Source organism: Fragaria vesca, linkage group LG5, assembly GCF_000184155.1.
Source record: "Fragaria vesca subsp. vesca linkage group LG5, FraVesHawaii_1.0, whole genome shotgun sequence".
Lineage (NCBI taxonomy): Eukaryota > Viridiplantae > Streptophyta > Magnoliopsida > Rosales > Rosaceae > Fragaria > Fragaria vesca.
In genome coordinates this window covers 15,955,412-15,965,862 of record NC_020495.1, presented here as the reverse complement: position 1 = coordinate 15,965,862, position 10,451 = coordinate 15,955,412, and the positions used below count along the sequence as shown (strand labels likewise).

The window sequence follows — 10,451 nt, the reverse complement described above, 5'->3', positions numbered from 1 at the left end:
TGTTGTTGCCCTCCATTTATTTGGTGTTAAATATGAGAAGTGGGTCCATTTTTGTCCTCTCCATATCAGATGCTTACGTCATGTTTGATAATGATTTGAAATTTTGTTCAGTTTTGATGAATTTTTAGAGTATAAAGGTACACGTGATTAAAGAAAAGATCATGGACACAAGTGAAAAATGACCCAAAATTCAGGGTAGCACACTGAATTTAATCTTAAAAAAAAAAAAATTACTTTTATAGTTAATTTTTATGGTGTAAATGAAATTGTAATACATTTAATACACTAATCTAATATTTATTAACTAGTTCATTTATGTAAATACATATATTTACCTTACTGAGCCTGACCGGTCCTAATTATACCATATGTGCAGGGTTATGGGCCGGTCCAGGGCTTCAGAAGTGTTGCCCATACCCTGCCCATTTTAAAATGGGTTGAGCAAAACCCGCATGTTGGCTTGGGCTAGCCCAACCCATAGCCCAAAAAACTAGGCTAAGTTTGAGTGTGCCCATCGACCTTGGGCTGAGATTACAAGCCTAGATAATAGAGTATACGAGACTCGATGACGTTCACTAAAAACCTAGAAAACATAGCTCCCAAACGTAATTAAATGTAAATAGATTAAATTAATTACTTACTTTGAGTCTAGCACAAAAACTAACTTTACTCTGGTAGGAATCAAATTTACTAACCACCTTTAACTTTCTCACCCAAATCCGCTTGCATGCTCGATGCTCCCACACCACCAAACTTTCATATCATTTATTCTTAATGAATTAATAAGGTTGTTTTAGATGAAAGAATAAGAATCTATTTTAACAATTTGGAGTCCCCATGTAATTTTGATGATTTTTGTTTTCCTAAAAAAAAAGATTAGAAGTAGAAAAATGAGGTTAAAAAGGAGAACAAAAACATAGGGAAGTCAGCTTGGAAGGGGTGTTTGTAAGGGTCTCGTTTGGTTCGCAAAAAATAAGCATCAAAATAAAAAAATTGTTCATTTCTTGTGAATTGGAAACAAAATGAAATGAAACATTTTCGAATGAAAAATATAAGGAAAAATAGTTCTTTCCAAATTTCAAAGGTTCTAATTTCCTATTGATATTATTATAATTCTATTTTATTTACAGAGTTTACCGATTAAATTTCTTCATGATTGGTTGTCGTCACATATATAAAGTGTGCGAATGATACCACCCAATGCCCAATGGCTTTGTTAGTGTTAACAAACATTATAATGAAAGTTCTTAAAAAAAAAATCGCATTTATCTTCTCTTTCCATTTCTAGAAAAAGAAAGCGTGAAATTATAAAAAGGTAAAAAGGAAATTAAACAAATCTTAATAGACCTGAACGAGAAGAGAGAGAGAGAGAGAGAGAGAGAGAGAAGAGAAGAGAGGAACCATAGAAAACTCAGAAACCCTAACAGAGAGGAGAAGAGAAGCGAAGAGAAGATACTCCGATTGCATTCTAAGATCTCGATTGATTAATCGTGTCGCTAATTCCAAGGTATGTTCATCTACCCATTATGTATTGTTTTTGTTTCTCAAATTTGTGCAAATCTCAGCTGCTAATTGCCCACATTATTCTACAGCATTTCGTCAAATCTCACTAATTTTTAACAGGAGTTGTGTGATTGGTTCTTTGCTCGGAAAATGTGCTAATTGACTCAACTGACTGTTCCTTGACAAAATCCAAATTGGATTAGTTTTGGTAATCTGTATTTAGATTTTCGCAATATTTTCGTCACAGATGATTGTTAGATTATGTGCATTGCTTTGTCTCATGGATTAGGATAAGTGCATATCCTGGTTTACGAAGAAAGGCTATTTAGTCACTCTGAACTATTCAGTAGGCTTGTTCATCTATGTACATGTGTGTGGTGCTATGTCAGGAATGGAATGGAAATGGCCTAAGTAGCATCAAACATGTGTTTCATATATCACATTTTGGATTCAATAAAGGGTGTTTTGTTAAACAAGTTGTGGGTTGTATTTTGATTTTCCTTTATTGGTTGCTGAACTATAATGCATTGGTCTTTCTCATATCCCTTCTTGTAAGCAATTTATGTTTCCTCTTTCCCTGTGATCTTACGCTATGTTGTATACAGGAATCCGGCACCGAAGCATGGCAAACTCCAAGAGTTCATCAAATATGAGAAATCTGATGTATTCCGGAAAGCATCCTTTGCTTCCTCCCAAAAGTCCATTTCCTAGTGTTTCCCCATCATATGCAGATTATGTCTTTAGTCCTGCAATAGGATCAAAAACTATTCAGAAGCCTAGAGAGGGAAATGCACACCACCAACGGACTTCCTCAGAGAGTCTTCCTATAGAGGAGCAACCGTCTTGGCTTGATGATCTCCTTAACGAGCCAGACACACCTATACGCAGAGGCGGCCATCGTCGTTCTTCAAGTGACTCCTTTGCATATGTAGATGCAATTAATGTTTCCAACATCGAGTTTGCTGCTCAAGAAGAGTACAAATATAATAATATGTTTTCTGCACCCTCCTGGGGTACTCAAGACTTTGACCCTCAGACAGATTTAAGACATGCTTCATTATACACTGAACTGAACTTGGTGAAGCAGAAGAACAAGGCTTGGGAGTCTTCTGTGGGTGCCATTACTAACCCAAGAAGCCTTTCTTCTGTCAAGGATAACATTGTTCTTCATAGTTCAGGATCTTTATCTAATCCACAAGAAGCAGATGGGGTTGTCTCTACAGCCAGTGAAAAGCAAGATCAGATTGAATCTGGACCACATGATGCTAAAGCTTCCTCTGAGAAAAAGGACAATTCCAATGCTAAACCATATGCATCCGAGACAGATGCAAAACGCGCAAAGCAGTATGTTGTTAACTAGATTATACTTTATCCAGACTCGTTTGACTCGATAGCTGATGCATAGCAACATTAATCTTACATAATTGTTGGTTTCTCTTCTACATACCTGTAAATGATTGTTTGAGGATGCTTCATGAATGTCTTGGATGTAGCTAGAGTCCAACTAATGCTATTTTACTTTGTGTTCTAGAGTTAAGGTTTTGTCACTATTTCTGTAACCAAATGCACAGAGAATGGGAGAAAAGGGGCAGAGTAGAAGGACTAGGGTACTTTTAGGTTTGTGTTATACGTGCTGGAACAAAGTAAGCTCTTAAGACCATTACATGCTATGATGGTTTTAGGTTTATATTTTTTTACTTATAGGTTGCTTTTGTGCAACCTCTTATTGTTGATATGAGCAGATATTCATGAACACTTGTATCAAGCACATCAAGTCTATAACTCATGCATGTTGAAATTGTTGTATCTGCACAAATTTTCCTTAGTTTATAATATATGAAACCTCGTTCTTTGTTATTTTCTTTGTTTGACATTCCACATATTCTCTTCCCCTTATGCTTAGAATTCCATATCTCGTCCTTTTGATGGAGATCAAGTGTGGTATCTCTGGGATATGCGTCATAGGTTTCTTATATCTTCTAGGCATAATAATTCCTACTTTATAATAAGCCATTCAAGAAAGGACAGTTCATAATCTATGTTCTTCATATTGCCTTTTGAAGATGTCAAGCATTCTGCCCTTGTGCTGTGATGCCAATTTGGTAGAGTAAATGATAAAATGGCCTTGTAAGAGAATTACTTGCTGTCTTTCTATTATTACCTTGGTGCAGATATTCTACCATGAAGGCTCATGGCAGCGTAAAAGTTATAGTTGGGGAATATTGTATAATCTTAAGTGGTAAAGGGTGTTAAGATTATCCTCTGTATAGCTAACATGGTATTATTTACACTGTTACATTTCTAAAATGCATACCTTAGATTTATGAAAAACATAGCGAGGACAGGTGAAGTGTATATTCAGCAAAAATCCTGAGAATCGTTGATTTTCTTTTTACGTTGATGCAAGAATAAGCTTGAGGAAATAAAAAGTGCTTTGGAGGATATAACGATGATTGTTTCAGTTTCCTTGAAACCTCATTGATGGACATGATAGTGGAAACTTGATTTGTGTGTCCCAGAATGGGACTAGAGATAATATGTATGGAAACTGATATACTATTTACTACAGGCAATTTGCTCAACGTTCACGGGTTCGGAAACTTCAATACATAGCTGAGCTGGAGAGAAATGTGCAAGCTTTACAGGCAAGTGAAAGAACAAGCTAGAGTACTGTATTCATCTTTACAGGCAATTGGGTATTTGGGTAACAGAGCATTGATCCTATGATAATTAAAGATATATTGATTGTGCCTTGTTACTCTGCAGGCAGAAGGGACTGAAGTTTCAGCTGAGCTTGAATTTTTAAACCAGCAGAATCTAATTCTGAGCATGGAGAACAAAGCTCTCAAGCAGCGATTAGAAAACATAGCACAGGAGCAACTTATTAAATATTGTGAGTTTTCTACCTGTACAATTAATGCTCCGATAGTCTATCTGCATTTCTGCTTCATCTGTTACTCAATTTAGGAACATCTCTTGAATCAAATTCGTATTAGGTACTAGTTTTGAAACTTTTTAAATTTGAAGTTTAGAAGCACAGGGAACTAGGGAAGTGTGAAGCTCTTAGAATACGTGATGTATCTCGTACCTATTGTAGTGTCAGGTTGACTGGAAACTCAAATATTGGATAAACATGAATAAAATGTTGGAAATCTTAGTACTGAAAGCAATGTATCACTAGAGGATGCTCTAAAAAGCCAAAGGGTTTCAGAGACAAGTGCGTACCAATCTGGAACACTCAACTAAATAACTGGAAAGTTACAGGTTCATCTATGTATTAAAAACCTGGAGATGCTACAGACACTATGAAGAAATGTTCACTGTTCTGTAGGTCTGTTGCTTAAAGTTTTTAGTGTGCACCATAGGCATCAAATACGTATGCTCTGTACTGATATTTTGTGCCACTAAGAGGTCATAGAACATTCTCTGGTAGGCTGTAAAAAAGCAGAACATTTCTGATACTGCTGCGAAAAGAAGTGATCAAGCTGGGATTTTGTCAACTCATTTTCAACTCAAACCTGACAAATGCCCCTTTCTATAGTCATTGATGCTTGGATCATTGTAATTCCTCAAACTAATGGACTTAGGAATGCTGAAAGAGATGATTAATATCACAGTTGATACATTGAATGTCAATAAGTTATATTACAAATGAAAATATATCTAGAAATGCATTTGAGAATTGCATTTATTACATGATTTAGGACAAACTCATTTTATATGGTGGCAAGAAATTATATCAATTTATCCAAATCTCATATTTATCCTAATAATAATGAAATTATTGAGAGGATGACAGATGGTCCTCTAGGTTGTGTACACTCAAACTCTGTTGAGGTTGCTACAACCTTAAATTAGGGTTGTTTACCATGCAAGCATTGTATACCATTCTTCAAGTGCTTCCTATCATCATTGATTCTTAAACTCATAGTAACTTTTTTTAACTAGTTAGAACCTGACACAGTTATATTTAATCAATTTAGTTAGACAACCTCACAAACCATGAATCCCTTGTTCAGGTGAATATTTCGTAATGCTAGCAATTGTCGATTAGTAAATATTTTTGTGTTGAGTGCTGAGCTCCTTTTATTCTATTAGGACCGGTAACTCTTTTAGGAGCTCCTCTTCCTAAAGTATCTAATTAATTTAAACCTAGTTAAATAGATTCACTTGAGACAAAAACTCTTACTGTGGCGTAAAAATAATTTTTCCAGACATTTAAATATTCTCTCCTGTCGTGCAGTAGTGAATTAATAATAATAGTACTCTACAATTTCATAACCATCTTTTCATAGTTACGATGTAGAAGATAAAGCTACGGTTGGTTTCTTGCAACAGTCTCAAAAGTAGAACTAGGGTAATTCAATTGTTCTTTTCCATCATGTATAGAATTCATTGAATGTTAATGTTTCATGGGGAACATGTTTAAGTTGCTGGGTGAATTGGCTCTTTATAATTGTTCACATAAACAAGAAACGTCTTTTTAATCAATGGTGAGAGATGATTGCATATCAGCAGAGCTGTAGTAGTTATTTCTTTCCCATTCTTTTTGTTATTCAAAATTTTGTAAGGCGACTAAAATTTGAGTTCCTCATGTTTAGTGGAGCAAGAATTGTTGGAGAGGGAGATTGGGAGGCTAAGAGCATTGTATCAGCAGCAGCAACAACAGCACCAACAGCAACAGCAGCGACCTTCTTCTAGTCATAGACGTAATAACAGCAGAGACCTTGATTCTCAATTTGCTAACCTCTCTTTGAAACACAAGGATGCAAATGCAGGCCGTGACCCTGTCACTGGTGCACTTCGCATTTAGATGTGTTGTCAAGCCAGAGCTGTTGTGTTTTATCTCTACTTTCCATTGATGTTGCCATCACCTGCCTGACCATGTTTGTTGCTTCTCTTTGTGCGGGACAAGGCCGAGCTATCCCATTCTTGGCGCCCTCCCTTTCTTCTCACTTTGTGTAATTTGATTTTCACTGTTTATTGTCCTTCTCTGTTAAGTTAATGTCCGTGCACCTGGTAGTCATTGCCCAAAGTAGTTCTACTTGGGGCAGGCGACTTACCGGAGGTGGTAACTCAGAAAAGGTTCAGTACTTCAATCTTTATTGTATGTCTTAATTAGTCATATGATTCATAAGTGTTGCATAATTCATTTCTTGCCCATTTCGACATAGTACAGTGATTGGGCTGAATGGATATGCAAGGCATTATGATAGGAATGTGTACTTCTGTAAAATGTTATAAATGAAATCCGTGGTTTCTTTGATTTATTGGTTTAGCCTCCCTGTGAATAGTGTTCTAATTTACGATTTTGCGTGGGGATAGCATGGAATAGAAATAAACATCTTTGATTGAAGGACGTCGTTACTTACGTTGTGCAGAAAGTCAGAAACTGATTTAAGTGATAAAACATGAAACAAGTCCTCAAATAATTAACTATAATTATTAACTATAGACGTTACCAAGTCCTGAAGTTTACCAAAGGAGAATTTTTATTAACACATCTTTAAATGCTAGATACACATCTCTTTTTTTATACAAATTATATAAGAGTTTGTGGGTACGTAAAATTACCAAAAGAGTCATTCATATCAAAAGTAAAGAAAACTTGTTAAAATAAAATATCCGCTTAAAATTTTCTTCTTCTATACGAGAACAACGTATGTGAAGATACCAAGCCCTATAATTTAAACCTCTATAAATTAATAACGTCGGGACCGGCAAAAAATATTATTTAATCGAAATTGTTAATTTATCGACATCAATTTTACTAATTCTTTATTTCGGGGCTGACAAAAAATATTATTTAATCGAGGTTATTAATTTATCAAATATTAAATTATCAAGGTTTTAATATCGATAGTTCAAATTGAAGTTTGAAATTTAGATTAAACTGTTCACGCATGCTAGGTCGTTCAAACTTAACACCAAACTAGAACTTGGGATGATGCTATATATATACTCTTTTTTTCTTTTTCCTTTTTTTAATAAATTGAATTGCAGATCTAGAAAAGTATGTGTATTTAATGAATGGATTGTGTATTTAGTAAATAAGTGATGTATTTTAAATAAGGGTATTGTCGGAAGGTTGGGTATGTGTATCTAGTAAAATGTTAAAATAATAAAGTCAATAGGTTGTATATTAAGAATGAGATGTGTATCTAGTAATTAGGGTGTGTTAATAAAATTTCTCTTACCAAAAGATGGCTAGTAATATACTAATATATACGCTCTAAACTAAATGGAATGTTGCATTGATTCTCTTGTTCAAGTACTAGCTAGGTGCACAACAGAAGGCCATTTAATCCATTCCGGCCAAACCAGGATCAGAAAAGAGCCGGTACCGCTACCGCTAGGAACATGAAGGAGACTAACAGCAGGTAAGGGTTGAGGGTTGCTGCAATATTGGGAAGTGTGGGGTAGTCATCTGGAGGGGGCATGACACAGTCATCACCATTGAAGGAAATTCTTCTTGGGAAAGCCCATCCTTCTCTGAACGTAAAAGTTCCTTCATCCTTGTGCAGCAACATTTCTGATTGTGCGTTCCCTTGGTTTCCCGAGGTGAGAATCATATCGTTATAGAATTTGATGCCCCAAAACATGCCCGTATCATCTGATGATCAGTATATATTTAGTTGTTTAGTAATGTATAGAAGTACTAAACAATTGAAGATCGAAAAGGTAGCTAGGCTGAGTTGAAGGTACGTAGGACTTACTGATGTTTCCATAAGTAGTGAGGGGATGGTAATTGAAGCTGAAAAGCTGCCTGATGCTTTTTAAGTTTGGGTGCTGAACAACCAAGTTCCAATCAGTATAGTTTTTGAGAAAATTGAGATTGGTGATTGTGATCTTCACCCTCCAGTACTCCTTATAACTCTGCTTGACATGCCAGTGAACTCTGATGGGGCACATGTGCTGCGAACATGTTACCAGAGGAGGCGGTATGGCTGCTTGTTGCTCTGTTGGAAGTTTCAACACACTAGGAGGAGGCTTGTCACCAGACCTGCAATGCACGTAGTTACGATCATACCATGCTGAGAGATTTATAATGACGTTTTTGGTCCAAATTAAGATGAAATATTTCTTAATGATGATAGGATGTAAAGTTATTTATTAAGCTATCTAGGAGTAAAGGGGAGAGAAAAATTACTCGATACATTTGGCTCCTCCTAGTCTTTGGCATCCGCAACTGCAACGAGGGCAACCAACAATGGTGGTGTTGTAGAAGGCAGACAAGGACACGCAGCACTTGGGAGCGCGAGAAGCCTGGAACTGAGAGTAGGTGCATGTGATGTTCCATGTCTCAAGGGTTTGTTTCCAGCGGCGTCCTTGTCCTTTCTCATCAATATACCTCGTTGGGGGGACAAGAAATGCGTCTCCACAGGTGTAACCAGGAATCCCAAGATTAAAATCGGTAGGCATTGTAAGGTTAAGCTTATCAAGGGAACTGTTTAATCCTGGGGGGCTAGCATGAAAGTTGCCAATGCTCATCCCAAAGGAGGAGAGATACTTGGAAGGGTCTTGGTTCATGGATGACAAAACACCTCCCTTGCAGCAGTTCTTGTACTGCATGTTGTAAGGAGTTCCAGGAAGCAGATCAGTGATGACGGGCCGCCTCAGGCAGCAATGAGGAAGATCTCCAGCGCCGGAGCCCTTAAACGCTGAGCAGTCTCCTTGCTCAACTGCCTCGGCACCACGCATGTCCCAAATCACTTCCGATTTGTTCCACTTCCATTGTAGTCTCCATCCTGGGAATTCGACATGCCTGTATTGTTGCAGGTTGTATATTGATACTTTTATCTGCATATATACATGCATGCATCCATCAGAAAAACATTAATATCGATCAGCCTAGCTGGCTTAGCTACTAATATCACCAACAAATTAAACAAAACATATATATATATATATATATATATATATTATATAATGTGTCCTAGACTCCATATTCAGTGAATCAATTTAGTGAACTTGAAGTTTTTATATTCTTTTCATGTTTGCCTAGTCCACGTTTGTATGTCCCAAAATTTTTCTATTTCAATCGCGAAGATAATTCGACGTTTCATTACAGGAAAATGATAGAACGTGGAGAATCTATTGGAAAGAAAGATGGCTATGTTCATAAAAAGCAGCATATCAATAAATAAAAAAATGTTGTAAATCAAGCAATCTGAGATACTATCTCCTAATTTTTAACAAAATCCATCCGAATAAATGGCCCAAATATTAATCAAGAGAATATAGTCATTCATGAGAGATTTTTCATCCGGATTTTCATATCTTTATTTACCTAGTTTTACTGACTTTGTATCACAGATTTGATTTGGTTTTCCTAATATCCGAGATTTGATATGGGTTTTCCTTTTCTTGCCTAAAGAATAAGAAAGAAAACGAAAAAAGAGCTTGACTGGCTAGGTTAAGGTTAGAAAAAGCACCATCCTACTCAGTTACACAAGTAGGAGAGTAGGAGTGTAGGACCAATCCAATTCTGCTGTAACTACGACGTGAAATCAGAAACAAAAAAAGAAAGAAAAAAAAAGTTGTTCATGAAATGGAAAGAAGAGTTGATGGATTAAGAATCAACAAAAGGAGAACGAAATTTTGATAAAAAAAAGAGAGGAATGAAACGTAGGTAAGGTAGAGATAGATACTGACGTCATAAGTATCTGTGTTGCTCTGCGCGAGGAAATCCCAAGTGATGGTTACGTTGCCATAAGGATCTAAAGGGTCGTATCCATCTGCACCACCGTCATGAATTATTAGAATGAACCAGAAACATTTCCTCTCAGAGTCTCTAACGCTGAAAATAATCTAACTTACAAGATAACGAAATGGATGACAAGAAGAAGATGATCATCGTCAGAGACAAGGTGAAGGTAAAACTACACACCACGTCACCGCCGCCGCCGCCACCACCACCCATTCTGAGTTCTATCTCTCTCTCTCTC

At 36.5% G+C, this 10,451-nt stretch overlaps 2 protein-coding genes across 2 annotated transcripts; one reads left to right on the top strand and one right to left on the bottom strand.

Annotated features, from left to right (window-relative positions):
• The first annotated feature begins 1,353 nt into the window (after positions 1 to 1,353).
• Positions 1,354 to 6,772, top strand: LOC101299962 (uncharacterized protein At4g06598-like). The gene is made up of 5 exons (XM_004299856.1): positions 1,354 to 1,507; positions 2,109 to 2,847; positions 4,073 to 4,148; positions 4,270 to 4,396; positions 6,105 to 6,772. The coding sequence occupies exons 2-5, from the start codon at positions 2,126 to 2,128 to the stop codon at positions 6,314 to 6,316; spliced, it is 1,137 nt and encodes a 378-aa protein (XP_004299904.1). The 5' UTR covers positions 1,354 to 1,507; positions 2,109 to 2,125; the 3' UTR covers positions 6,317 to 6,772.
• Positions 6,773 to 7,829: 1,057 nt separating this feature from the next.
• On the bottom strand, positions 7,830 to 10,426 carry LOC101308387 (protein COBRA-like). Its single transcript, XM_004301446.1, has 5 exons — positions 10,324 to 10,426; positions 10,159 to 10,241; positions 8,654 to 9,303; positions 8,220 to 8,506; positions 7,830 to 8,116 (listed from the first exon to the last, which is right to left on the bottom strand). The coding sequence occupies exons 1-5, from the start codon at positions 10,424 to 10,426 to the stop codon at positions 7,830 to 7,832; spliced, it is 1,410 nt and encodes a 469-aa protein (XP_004301494.1).
• Between the last annotated feature and the right edge of the window lie 25 nt (positions 10,427 to 10,451).

Excerpts from the sequence above, each read along its gene's own strand:
- LOC101299962 (XM_004299856.1), top strand. The coding sequence starts at position 2,126 with ATGGCAAACTCCAAGAGTTCATCAAATATGAGAAATCTGATGTATTCC. Across the intron at positions 2,848-4,072 it reads GATGCAAAACGCGCAAAGCA|GCAATTTGCTCAACGTTCAC; the intron begins GTATGTTGTTAA and ends TATTTACTACAG. Across the intron at positions 4,149-4,269 it reads GAAATGTGCAAGCTTTACAG|GCAGAAGGGACTGAAGTTTC; the intron begins GCAAGTGAAAGA and ends GTTACTCTGCAG.
- LOC101308387 (XM_004301446.1), bottom strand. The coding sequence starts at position 10,426 with ATGGGTGGTGGTGGCGGCGGCGGCGGTGACGTGGTGTGTAGTTTTACC. Across the intron at positions 9,304-10,158 it reads GCAACACAGATACTTATGAC|ATAAAAGTATCAATATACAA; the intron begins GTCAGTATCTAT and ends GTATATATGCAG. Across the intron at positions 8,507-8,653 it reads GGAGGAGCCAAATGTATCGA|GTCTGGTGACAAGCCTCCTC; the intron begins GTAATTTTTCTC and ends CGTGCATTGCAG.